Below are 13,122 nucleotides of genomic sequence, written 5' to 3'. Positions count from 1 at the left end.
TTAAAGGTTAATGCGGGCTCTCAGATAGTTCACTATGCACTGCTGGGTTTCAATTAGCTAATAAAGGTCTCTAAATCTCATTATTTGCTCCCACTGACCACCATGTGCTGTCAGCCAGAAAGAGTTTTATTGAAAACTTGCAATTCAGCTAATGAACATTTTGTACCAGGAAATGCCAAACTCACCAGTTTTGACCTCAGAAACCAACACTCCACTTAACATGTAGGTGTTGGTCACTGCTTCCAGGTATTCTACCTGAAAAAGAGAACAACGTTTTAACATTCTTTAATTAACGTTTCTGATGTTCAGGTCTTGGTCTAGGTCCAGGTCCGGGTTCGGGTCCGGGTAGGTGTAGGTGTAGGTGTAGGTGTAGGTGTAGGTGTAGGTGTAGGTGTAGGTGTAGGTGTAGGTGTAGGTGTAGGTGTAGGTGTAGGTGTAGGTGTAGGTGTAGGTGTAGGTGTAGGCCTAGGTCTAGATGTAGGCCTAGGCCTAGATGTAGGTGTAGGTGTAGGTGTAGGTGTAGGAGTAGGCGTAGGTGTAGGTCTCAGTATAGGTCTAGTTCTAGGTGTAAGTCAGGGCTTAAAAAATGGCTGAACATTGGACAATGTCTGGCCACAACTGGGACTTGTCAGGTCAAAACTAGCCTGTCATTTTGACCAGAGTAACATTTAGCCAGGAATGAGGTATGACTTAGCTAAAACTAAATTGGCCGGTCATCCAAGTCTAGGTCTAGGTCAGCACATGGTCCCACTATAGCACCTGACTAAACTAAAGTTTTCTAATCTTTTTCAGTGTTCTACTCACCCCTTTGTTATGAAGACTGTGTTCTCTACACAGACGTATTGGAGATGATGAGCCATGTGGTGTGCCTTGTTCAGCTTTTGGCTGTTGTTGTTCACCTTTTGGTCTAGCAGGGCTGTTGCTTGGTTGCTGGCAAAACCATAAACTACATTTAGTATTAATTTACTCTTTGGCTGTGGTGTTACTCAGGCTTATCTCTTGGTCCTTTTTAGTATCATCTCAGATTTTCACCCATGTTTTTATTGCTTGGGTGTTCCTCAAAGATCGCTTCTTGGTCCACTAGCACAAGTATTAGGATTCCTCACTGTTAACTTTTTGTTTAAGTAGTATCAGACTACGGATGGCTGAGAGGTATTAGAAGACTTAAGCTCCTCAAAAAAGCACTTAAAAATTACCTTTTTGTAGGACATCTTTGCCTCTGGTTCCTGATCAGATATAAAAATAAATAAATAAATGAGTGAGTGAGTGAGTGAGTGAGTGAGTGAGTGAGTGAGTGAGTGAGTGAGTGAATGAATGAATAAAAGAATAAGGAAATAAAGAAAGAATGGAAGGAAGGAAGGAAGGAATAAACAAATAATAGACCTCCTTACCCAGGGAGTAAATTTTTCCCATTTCAGACCATTTGTCATTTTAGTTTGAAAGATAATTTTTTGTTTAACAAATAATTTATGAATAAGAAATAATGGGAAAACGTTACACCCAAGGTAGCCTCCTTCGCAGCCGTTCTTAGGGTCGTCACGCAACGTTTCCCCAAATATTGCGTGACAACCCTAAGAACGGCTGCAAAGGAGGCTACACCCAAGGAGGCCTACTATCAAAAAGAAGAGTTTAACATAATGGAAGCAACCTAGTCACCACCCCTCTCTTAGAAGATTCCTACCCCTACACCCCTCCTCCCACTCGGCCTCCTCCCCCCACCCCCTCTTTCTCTTTTACGTACTGGTTCTGGTTTGGGCACGTCAGTAAGAAGAACATCTTTTATTTTCATGGCTTTTGCTCGTCTCTTGTTTCTCTCTTTCCTTGATCGCAGTTTCTTCATTTTAGGATTCTGTGACGCAAAACAAAAGAACAATATTAGGCAAGGTTATTTTGTTCAAGGCGAAATAGTTGAGCATTACCAAAACATAGATTGTTCTATCAGTCATTTTACAAGTTCCTTTGGATTATTTTCCTAACAATAGAGTGCCACACTAAATAAATAAATAAATAAATTGACTTTATTTAACGAGGGTGACATACATTACTGGTAACCCCGTAGTTTCCATTATGGCCCTCCTACAATTAATAAACTGAAATGAAATGATCAAAGAAACAGAAATTGTGTTAAAAATCCCAACTGGCAAGGAGGCAAACCAGTTGGCTATTTACAAGCATGGTCGAGAAACTGAATCTGAACTAATCAGTGACCAGGACAAATACAGTCTCAGCTAGTGGCCACAGCGGGACTCGAACCTGGCACCACCGGATTGCGAGACCGACGCTATGACCACTCAACCATGCTGCCTCCATTTGCTCCATGCTGCCTCCACTAAAACCGTGAACATTAAATAGTACTCATTAGTACTATTTCATACAGAATCCTTTGTTTTCTATTGTTTAATTATCACTATTTAGTGCTAAAAATTAGTATTTGTTTCACAGATTTAGTGTGAGCACTCTATGACAATCTGGTGACATTCTAATAATCGGTCAATTAAAACGAATTTTCATTGGTGGCAGAAAAAAAAAATTTTACTGACAGTTTGAAACAAGTACGAAACATTGAAAGTTGGCGCAACTAGGAATCAACAAGGACTGTCTTATAAGTACAAACCTGGTTATACTGGATGGCATGGGGTGCGTAAATCAGGTGCATGGGTAGACCATCTGATACGGAGCTGTCTGAACCACCAGTGCTGGAAGATAGATGAAATAATCCATAAATACATGTAGACCCATGACTTGTGAGGGAGGGAAGGTCAATTAAGGCAGTGGCTCTGTCATCATAACTGCCACCCTGTTAGCTCAGTTGGTAAGAGTGTCCGTCTGTTGTGCGGAAGGTCGTGGTTCAAACCTTGGCTGGACCAACACTGAGGAGAAGATGCTGCTTTTGTAATTACACCTGCAAGTGGTTAGACCTTCAAGTCTTCTTGGACAAGGACTTAAAACCGTAGGCCCCGTTTGTCTTCACTATATAACCCTGTATAGGCGGACGTAAAAGAACCACTGAAGACGCTTGTGACGACCATCTTTGGTGCCCGTGCTAAACTTAGCAGGGCCCACTGTAATTGCCAAAAAGCTGTTGTGGTCTCCCTGCCCTCATGGGAAAAGCTAATAAATACAAAAATACAAATATAAATAAGCTACAGTATCCCTTACCTTGATTCCATATCTGAGGTGTAGTTAGCGTCCATGTCTATGTCTGATGTGGTCATGTTTGGCGCAGCCATGCCTTTCTTTATCATCTTCTCAAGCATCTCAGCCTTAAACATCTCCTCCAGTTCTCTCAGAATTGTGACATACTAAACACAAATTAGGTACAAAATAACAATCCAAAGAGACTAAATAACTATGCAACTTCAGAAGGGTGGTCCCCTAAAGAGGGGTTGAATGATGGCCTGTGTTTAGACAAATAGAGCTAGAAGTCCACGGTTTGATCCTTAGGATCTCCACTTCTGTTTTGACTTCTCTCTAATCCATGTAGCTTCAGCTTTAAATACTCTTAAAACAGAGCACTGATGGAGAGAGGGGGTAAAGTGCGCACCGTCGGCTTCCATTGATAGCAGTTGAATTTCGACTGAAGGAACTACCAACGTTAAATATACAGTAGGTACTTTACTTTACTTTTACAGCTCAACCTCCCACTGTCAGGGACAACAAAAATGGCAAGTGATGTATGGTGTGGTTGTACTCAGGGAAGAAAATTGTGGCAATTCTTCATACCTTAGTACTATCAGGATCACAGTAATCCAACAGGGTATCACACAAGTGATAACCCATGGCTTCTAAATCAACAGTACTGAAGTGGAACCCATTCCTTTTGCCAAGAGATGATCCACAGAATGTGGCCTATAGAAAGAAAAATATATCGGTGCATCTAAAATGCGGGTAACGGGTAACGGGTAGCAGGTAGCGTGTAGCGGGTAACGGGTAGCAGGTAACGGGTAGCGGGTAACAGGTAGCGGGGAATGGGTAGCGGGGAACGTTACCAGCTACCTGTTACCCGCCACCTGTTACCCGCCACCTGCATTTTAGACACGCAAAAAAATATATACATAACTTGAATGAAAATCGTATGAGAAAAAGGTCCTGCCTAGAGATCTCTAAATGACATGGGCATCTGAGTGGCATGATTATGAGCATACGTATATAAATCCTCATTTGTTTTGCTGGGGGGAATCCAGAGGGTGCAGAGGGTGCTCCAACTTCCCTTCAAGCCCACAAAGTTATCTTTTTACATCACAAAATGTCCTCTCTCATGTTAACATTTCAGCCATGTGTAGGGTTGTTGTAAAATAACCAAGACAATGTTGCATTCTCAAAATCCGAGAATCAACCCTGTTTTGTATCGTACCTCCATAGTAAAGCTGTTCATAATTCCCAAGTTCCACATTACAACCCGACCAGTTCCTTCCTGCAAAAATCATAAATTATTCAACATAAGATAGATTGGAATTGAGGAAATATAGGATTTGTATGGTGCTGTACGGTGTGCAGTTATAAAGCATGCAGGGAGAAGGAGGGAGAAGCAGATACAAAGGAATAGAAAGTGTATGTTCATTCACCATGTGTGACCTGAAATGGAAAGACATTGGCTAGATCTATTACTGACTGTAATCCACAATTATTTTATATATATTTATTTGTTTCAAATAAATAACAAAATTTCTTGCTAATAAAGAAATCAGGAGGACCCAATTTTTCTCACTGTTTCCCATTCCCATCCTTCTCATCCTTCCATCTTACTTCCCAATTGAATAAATTTTATCATGAATTCAGTACCTTGCTCTTTTGGACCTTAAACTTGCATCCCTTAAATGAAAACTGTAAGAAAAGAAAAGAAGAAAAAAAAAAAGATGAATAAATACTAAAACTTATGAAGATTATAAAGCTGTTGATACATAAAGGAATTGTTATTATGATTATTTTTATTTAGAACTTTGCTGCATTACAGCAAAAGAAAAAAAAGGAACTATGTATGACTTGTTTGTGAGGGTTTACGTTTTCTCCAGGTTTTCTGGTTTCCTCTCTCTGCAAATATCAACTTCTATTAAGGTTTAGTCCAATTCAATCATGGAATAAGCAACAGGTTTGTTAGCCACTGGCTGTTAAGTTCTGCCCTCAAGAAGAATCTAGGTCTCTTTTATCTAGGTTTGTAATTTAAAGGATTTGTGTATATTTTGATATTGAAATGAGGCTAACCTGCTGATGAGCAAATGAGTCTGCAACCAAGGAAGCATTTTTAATTATAAAATAATAATTTGAAATTATTTAGATTTATTGTGCAAACCCGTGAGACCTATGTGTACTGACCTTACACGGAGCATTCTTTGACATCATCATAGGGAAGATCCTTTCTCGGAGTCTCCTTAATGGATTGTGTTTGTTGTCACAGCCATAAATAAACACATTTTGTTTCCTACTGTGGCCATGTAAATCACAGTACAATACGATATCACGTTCTTCCAGTAATCTAGACGACAAGATAGTAAAAGAACAAACAAACATTAAACAACAAACTGTGGCATGTAAATCACAGTACAAAACAATCTCACGTTCTTCCATTAATCTAGACGACAAGATAGTAAAAGAACAAACAAACATTAAACAACAAACTGTGGCATGTAAATCACAGTACAATACACGTTCTTCCAGTAATCTAGATGACAAGATAGCAAGCAAACAAACAAACATAAATTTTACCAAGGTCAAGTTTTTAAGAAGTGCTATATAAAGCCTGCTTGATTTGACACATACAAAGGAATCAAAATGAGGCTTAGGAGAATAATGCTTAGTCATTTGTCTTATTCACTTAAAAATTCACTTTGATTCCTTCATATGATTGTGGCAATTGGGGAGTATATCGTAAGTTTACTATTGGTTGAGTAAAGGTGGATTGCAATCATTCAGTTTGCCATTCATGCTTAACCGCCATTGTAGGTCAATAAATAGGTCTATCCCTCTATCACAGTCGATCAATCACTTAACCATTGTCAATGGATCACACTTAGTCACTGGAATGGCATACCCTTTCCATATCCTATAATTCCAAGAACAATAAACCCAGCTATCAAAGAGTCCACCATAAAGAAATAACAATTATTTCAGCAGGAATCTCACTTTTTGGTCATTGTCCTGACGTGCCATATAGGTGGAAAAGAATCTTTCAAGACAGTCTTATAATTCCTGTTCAGGTCTCGTCCTGTCAGGGAGCAGCGATAGTTGCCTATTATTACACCATCTGGGTTGATCATTGGTATAATCTTGAAGATAAAAGTATCTCGTAGAAGCTGTTGATGGATAATAATACTGCTAAATGATTTATTCACTCATATAGTGGTATTTACTAATCAGATCAATACCTCTTTACGAAATCTGCAAAAGGAGCAAAATCAAAAAACAAATCAGGGCAGAATAAAAGAAAAAACACATTATATCCAAACATAACCAATGTATCGAATGAATCAAAGAGGAATAAAAAGTTTTTGTTTACAACTGATACTGTTAAAATATTATTTTTGTCTTCTTCCCCCTCCCCTCCTTAATCTCAGACCCTCCTTGACTCCCCTCCCCCTAATAGGGACTGTGCACACACCTAAGATTGATTCTCTCATTTCTTAAATCTTACCTTAGCATCTGGATTATTGCTGGTTAGAAAGTCCAGCAGCCCTTTCATCATCCAACTGGAGTTTGTCTCTCCAGGATGGACACGGGCAGTGATGATGACTGCTTTTTTGCTCTATGAAGAAAAGGTAATTTTGAAAGATAAGTTAGTGTGATTTGACTGCATGACAATAGTGAGGTTGAGAGTAAACAGAGGGCCACCATGCAGGCCAGGCATTAAAAAAATTGCCAGCCATTTGCCAGACATGATCATCGGGCAAATTAGTTTTAGCTCAGTCATACTATCGATATTGGTTTCACAACTGGATTCTCTAATTGGAAGTTATAGTAATTGATTTTTGCAGAGGGAAGAAAAAATGGAGAACCCGGGGTAAATTAACCCTCAAAGCACGGGAGAGAACCAACATGCAATTGTACTTATATAGGATGATAAGTCTGGGAAATGAACTCATGTTGCACCTGGTAGAGAGGTGAGTGCTCTTGCAACTACATCACCTGAAAAAATATAAAATATAAATAAAATGCTAGTGGGCTGTTATTGACAGTTTGTTTCCATGGTTACCTCAGCATCAGCAGGACGTCTCGAAGGGTTTGTGATTGTCAGAATATAAACAAAGTTTCCAGCTAGAGTGCGGCACAGGACTCGCTGCTTACAAAGGCGTGTCTTGACTGGGTCATTCCTTATTCCTATAAGATATTCCTACAACGAAGAAATTCAATGATGATATTTATTCTATAGACACTTGTTTCCAATGGACCTAATATTTAGCTTCCAAGGACATTATTTTTCATTTCAGTCCATGTGTCATTTCCCGAGTATCATTTCTTTGTTTAAAGGTTGCGCATGAGAAGACATATAAATATGGATGATAAAACTCAACCCCATATCTATGCAAGTCCTTTACAAAGGAACCCACTAAAAAGGTAACGGTAAAAGGTAAAGTACCTATATTTAACATTGGTAGTTCCTTCAGTTGAAATTCAACTGCTATCAATGAAAGCCGACGGTGCGCACTTCACCCCCCTCTCTCCATCAAGGTGCTTCAGTATTCAAAGCTGAAGCTACACAGATTAGAGAGAAGTCGAAACAGACATGACGTGGAGATCCTAGGGATTGAACCGTGGACCTCAAGCTCTGAAGGTCGCACACTAACCAACTGAGCTACGCCTGCTCCTGTAAAAGGACTTTAATTGCATTGAAATCATACCTGCAGATCTGAATATGTGTATGGGTAGCAATGTGCAAAGTAACAAGTGTCTTTGTCATATTTGCTCTGGAAAGTCCAAGTCAGAGAATAGTGATAACGATCCTTGGTTGTATGTTCACGCCTGAAATAACAAGATAATAAACATGGGTTGAATTACCAGCAAATGTGGTTAAGTGTGGTTGCTAGCTAAGGACCGTCCACACGTATCCAGAAATTTTTGTATCCGCAAATACTTTTTTGTGGATACAGGTTGCATCCACACATGTTCGCAAATTTTTGTCCCGTATCCGCAAACATTATGAAAACAGATAAGTGTGGACGGTGAAAACAATTCGAATACGCTGCGTGTGGACACAAACATTTTTGTATCTGCAAAAAATAATTTGCGGATACAAAAATTTCCAGGTTACGTGTGGACGGGGCCTAAGTCAGTTGCTCCTCCAGAACTTCAAGTACTAGGGACCTTAATAAAGATCTGCCAGTGCCATGGCATTAAGGATGGTTACATTGGACGATGAAGCAAGCACATTTTCAAAACAGTCTTTTCGATTTCATCCTCAGGGGTGCCGTTAATTAGAAGTGAATTCAATGTGGTTAAATTTAAGCAAAGTTAACTGGGAGTGGAGTGCTGGCCAGCGGTGTGAGACTTGCGCATGCGCAGTTGCTGCCTAAGGCCTCGTGGTTGCTGTAGCTGAGTTGCTGTTAGCCATTGCCTTCATATCGCGGTTTTGCTTCTGGTTTATACGCCTTTTTTCAAGCCATCCTTTCTCAATCCTTATTGTTAGTGGTTCTTCCAGCGTTTCGACGTCTATTTACGATCGTCTTTCCATTGTTCCTTGTCCTCGTGTTAATTGTTTGGTCGATAAAAAAATGCCCCGTAACACACGCAATAGCTTGGACAGCATGGTTCCTACCTCTTGTTCTTCTTCGCTGGCTCCTCCAGTTTCGGTTGAGTCGGCTTGTAATGGCGTCCCTACATCTACTGCGCCGTCTACTGAGTTGGTTACATCAGTAGTAGAAGCTTTAAAAGCACCTTTGGCGGCCATGATCAACTCGGCTTTACTAGCGGCAGGCGTTGCCTCGTCATCGGCGGGTTCTGGATCTTTGCCCAAGAACAACGAGGGTTCTTCGACGCCTCTGGCCAACCGTACTAACCAATTGGCCCAGACTGGCTCATCTATGCCGTGGACATCCATGGCCGGGTCGCCTCCTTCTTCATCAACTGCGTCTTCGGCTTATTTGCCTCCGCCATCTTGCTCAGGTACGTCTGCCTTATCTGTACCTTCATTTGTATCGCCTTTTACTCTCCCTCGGCCCGTAACTGTCCCAAGTGCCGCGACGTCGTCTTCGTCATTTTCGGCGCCGGAAAATTTCCTGGGGAACACGCCCCCCCTTAACCAGCCATTTGTAGTGGGTCCTGGTTATTCTCCCGTTCCCTACAAAGTGGTGGCCCAAATTCTTGCCGGAAAATTGTTCATCTTGAGGACTTGCTGCCGGAAAACATCTCCTCTCAAGAACCAGAGCCACAACTGCACTTCGATGGCCGCCTCATCCTTTGTAACACCGCCAAGAAAAACAAAAAGCAAATTTCAGATATTACATCTTGGGTGGAAGCTTTCACCATTTATTCTTTAATTGTCGGAAAATATTTTCCCAACCGCAAAGACGATGTGCTCAAGTACAAGCTCCTTATCTTGCGCACATACCGACAGTTTAGTGGCAGTGCATGGCTGAACTATGATCGGGAGTTTTCGAGAATATGCTGCTGCTGAGAAATGCACAACGTGGTCAACAATGAATGTCCAACTTTACAGTTTTAACACTGCAGGTGCCCAGGTGCGCCCTCGAGTGGTTGCTTCAACTACAGCAGGGGGGAGGGAGGCCCAAGGTAGTTTGACCTCAAGGGTCCTTTGCCACTCTTGGAATGCTGGTCGGTGCATTGCCCCTTCTCCCGAATGTCGGTTCCGCCATGCTTGCAGTAGCTGCGAAGGGGACCATCGCAAGAGTGCATGCCCAGAGCCGATCAAGCCCAGAAATTTGGAACGTTCCCGCTCTGTCAATCCGTCCGAGGCCAAGCGCAGAAAATACCACTAAGCATGTGACTTTGGACTCAAGGCTGTGTTATTAGGTTCAGAGAACAGCACCATTTTAATTTTCATTCTAGTTTGTTGAATATCACTTAGACACTACATTGTGCGTCGAACTTAACGTACGTCATTTAATGTTGACTTAATCATTTATGGGGGCATTTGTTGATCTATTTATACATTGTTTCATAGGCACCAGCCTTCCCCTCCCTTCAGTTGCTGAAATTTCTTCTTTGAATTATGATAAATTCGCCCATGGCTTACAGAATCACCCCAATCGGCAATGGGTAGAATTTATACTGCATGGCATTAAAGATGGTTTCCAACTGGGTTTTAAGTCGTCTGTCAAGTTGAAATCGTCAAAGAAGAACAAAGCTTCAGCATATCAGCAGTCTCAAGTCGTTGATGTGTATTTAGACAAGGAAGTTAGATTGGGGCGGGTGGCTGGCCCCTTTGAATCCCCTCCCATTATTCCTCTTCAAGTAAGCAGTTTTGGCGTGATTCCAAAGAAAGGTCAACCAGAAAAATGGCGTCTAATTTTTGACCTGTCCTCCCCATTTGGCCACAGTGTTAATGATGGCATCGACCCTGAGGAGTGCTCACTGCAATACATTAGAATTGACGATATAGTTAAGATGAGTTCCAAACTGGGTAAGGGGGCTATGCTGGCTAAGTTCGACATCGAAAGTGCTTTCAGAAATGTCCCAGTTCACCCATCTGACCGACATCTTTTGGGCATGAGATGGAGGTCAAAGTACTTTGTTGACCTTGTCCTTCCCTTTGGTTTGCGATCAGCCCCCTTCATCTTTAACTCAATCGCCAATGCAGTGGAGTGGATTCTTCAGTCTAACTATGGGATACCTGACATCCGCCACTATTTAGATGATTTCGTACTAGCTGGACCTCCTAATTCAGCTTTATGTGCTAACAATTTAGCTATCGCTACATCCATTACCGCTGACCTAGGTCTGCCCCTACACCCAGACAAGTGTGTAGGGCCATCCACCTGCCTAGTAGTTTTAGGGATTGAAATTGACACAATGGCCGAAACTCTGCGTCTCCCTGCCGACAAATTTGCTGCTACCCTGGAACTGTTGAGAACTTGGTCTTCTTACAAATGGTGCCACAAGAAACAACTTCAGTCGCTGATTGGTGTACTCTATCATGCCTCTAAGGTAGTTTGGCCAGGTCGCACTTTTCTTCGGAGAATGATTGATCTACTCTGTTGCTTCCGAAAAGACGATCACCCCATCCGCCTGAATACAGAATTCAAGAAAGACCTGAAGTGGTGGCTGGATTTTTTCAATCAATGGAACGGGATAAGTTTTTTCCTGCTCCCCTCACTACAGCCTCCACCTACGGTTTGCGTAGGGTCAGACGCCTCAGGAACACGGGGTTATGGTGCCTTCCTCGATTCTGATTGGTTCAATGGCAGGTGGTTACCTCGGCAAGCTTCCCTCTCCATTGCTTACAAGGAGTTATTTCCAGTCGTACTGGCAGCGCATATCTGGGGTCACGGTTGGAGAAAGCAGCGTGTTCTGTTTAAGGTGGACAACGAAGCTGTGGTAGCAATCCTAAATAGCAGGACTTCCAGAGACTCTTCGATCATGGTTTTACTCCGAAGCCTTCTGTTTGCAGCAGCCCGTCATGGCTTTTCCTTTTCAGCTGAACATGTGGCAGGTATTCGTAATGGGATAGCTGATGCTCTTTCTCGTTTTAATATGCAGGTCTTCCGTTCTCTGGCCCCGAACGCCAACCTATACCCAGCAGAGGTCCCAGCTCAGCTTCTGTCTTCTCTGACATCGGTTCTCTAAATAATCAGTGTTTGGTCTATTTATCTGAGGGTTTAGCGCATTCCACCCGTCGCTGTTATTCTACCGCCCAAGAGAAGTTTGTCAACTTTTGCTACCAAAGTGGCCGCTTATCCCCATCAGGCTCACCATGTCCCACAGATGAATGGACCCTCTGCTTATTTGTGACAATGCTGGCCGAGTCGATGCGTCATTCCTCTATAAAAGTTTATCTGTCAGCTGTCCGTTCCCTCCATATTGAACAAGGTTTCGATGATCCACTTCAGAACTGCTTGCGGCTCCAAAGAGTGACAAAAGGCATTAAGCGAACCCAAGGCGTCGCCTCTTCTTCGTCTAGACTGCCTGTTACTCCAGAGGTCCTGAGAGTAGTACACTCTGGCTTGGTTCTATCTTCGTTCAATGACTGCATGTTTTGGGCTGCTTGCTCATTGGCTTATTTTGGTTTCCTTCGCTCAGCCGAATTTACTTGCCCCTCGCTTAAAAAATTTGATCCAGATGTACACCTGACTGTGCAGGACATAACCGTGGACTCTACAGGGTCTCCTTCTTGCTTAAGACTGTTCATTAAAGCCTCAAAAACGGATCCGTTTCGTCAGGGTTGTCATGTGTATGTTGGTCGCGGATCATCATCCCTGTGTGCTGTGAGAGCAGTGCTGAACTATTTAGCATATCGTGGTAATCTTCCAGGCCCACTCTTCCTGCTGGCTGATGGTCAGCCACTGACTAGGCAGCTGGTCACTGACAGACTCAGGGCTATTCTACAATCAGCAGGTGTAGCTGGTAACTTTTCAAGCCATAGCTCCCGTATTGGGGCCGCAACTACAGCGGCTCAAGTGGGTATACCAGATCATTTAATCCAAGTCTTGGGCCGTTGGAAAAGTGATGCCTATAAACAGTATATTAGAACACCTCAGCAAGTAATCATTAATGCCTCTGGTAAACTTGCTTAGTTTTGGTAAGTGGAATCCTTTTAGCTTGGCCACCATTTGTACATTGTCAATTTTGCCCTCATGCTAGCCATTGCCACCTGGGTTGAGTCGCGTACACCACACTACCTATGGATGTTGTGTCTGCATGCGTGACAACTGGAGAGGCAGCAACTGCTGGTGCTTGGAGATGCAGTTTTGGGTGTTGGTCGGTCCCATGGCTCCTGCCACGGGTCGACCAACTCCAAGCACCACACTAAATGCTTGGAGAGGAGTAATGGAGGTTGACCCGTGGCTTGGTTGCCATGGTTACCTCTTGCCAGCTAGTTGCCATCGCCTACCGCTTTGCCAGGCACCTACTCCATCGTAACGACAAGTTAAATGTGGTTAAATTTAAGCAAAGTTAACTGGGAGTGGAGTGCTGGCCAGCGGTGTGAGACTTGCGCATGCGCAGTTGCTGCCTAAG

The 13,122-nt window shown here is 42.6% G+C and overlaps 2 protein-coding genes across 2 annotated transcripts in view; one reads left to right on the top strand and one right to left on the bottom strand.

Moving 5' to 3' along the window:
* The window catches only part of LOC116308829 (cytosolic carboxypeptidase 2), a 34,657-nt gene that overhangs the window by 15,570 nt on the left and 5,965 nt on the right, over window positions 1-13,122 (bottom strand). The window contains exons 10-23 of the mRNA XM_089026514.1: window positions 7,833-7,953; window positions 7,187-7,324; window positions 6,629-6,739; window positions 6,121-6,290; window positions 5,314-5,473; window positions 4,783-4,824; window positions 4,355-4,414; window positions 3,724-3,849; window positions 3,160-3,302; window positions 2,615-2,696; window positions 1,742-1,849; window positions 1,197-1,226; window positions 805-930; window positions 186-255 (exon numbers count right to left, since the gene is read on the bottom strand). Coding sequence (XP_088882640.1) covers window positions 186-255; window positions 805-930; window positions 1,197-1,226; window positions 1,742-1,849; window positions 2,615-2,696; window positions 3,160-3,302; window positions 3,724-3,849; window positions 4,355-4,414; window positions 4,783-4,824; window positions 5,314-5,473; window positions 6,121-6,290; window positions 6,629-6,739; window positions 7,187-7,324; window positions 7,833-7,953 — 1,487 coding nt within the window. The remainder of the gene's footprint in view (window positions 1-185; window positions 256-804; window positions 931-1,196; window positions 1,227-1,741; window positions 1,850-2,614; window positions 2,697-3,159; window positions 3,303-3,723; window positions 3,850-4,354; window positions 4,415-4,782; window positions 4,825-5,313; window positions 5,474-6,120; window positions 6,291-6,628; window positions 6,740-7,186; window positions 7,325-7,832; window positions 7,954-13,122) is intronic.
* LOC148912778 (uncharacterized) lies at window positions 11,792-13,032 on the top strand. Its single transcript, XM_089026515.1, has one exon. It carries the CDS (start codon window positions 11,901-11,903, stop codon window positions 12,678-12,680), a length of 780 nt encoding a protein of 259 aa, XP_088882641.1. The 5' UTR covers window positions 11,792-11,900; the 3' UTR covers window positions 12,681-13,032.

This window comes from Actinia tenebrosa, unplaced genomic scaffold (assembly GCF_029948245.1).
Source record: "Actinia tenebrosa isolate PJP-AT-01 unplaced genomic scaffold, QUT_ActTen_1.0 PGA_scaffold10__47_contigs__length_13832649, whole genome shotgun sequence".
Classification (NCBI taxonomy): Eukaryota; Metazoa; Cnidaria; class Anthozoa; order Actiniaria; family Actiniidae; genus Actinia; species Actinia tenebrosa.
The sequence above is the reverse complement of the archived record's forward strand: the minus strand, read 5'-3'. Positions and strand labels throughout refer to the sequence as shown.

What these genes read in the sequence shown, in the direction of transcription:
- LOC148912778 (XM_089026515.1), top strand. Translation starts at nt 11,901, where the DNA reads ATGCTGGCCGAGTCGATGCGTCATTCCTCTATAAAAGTTTATCTGTCA.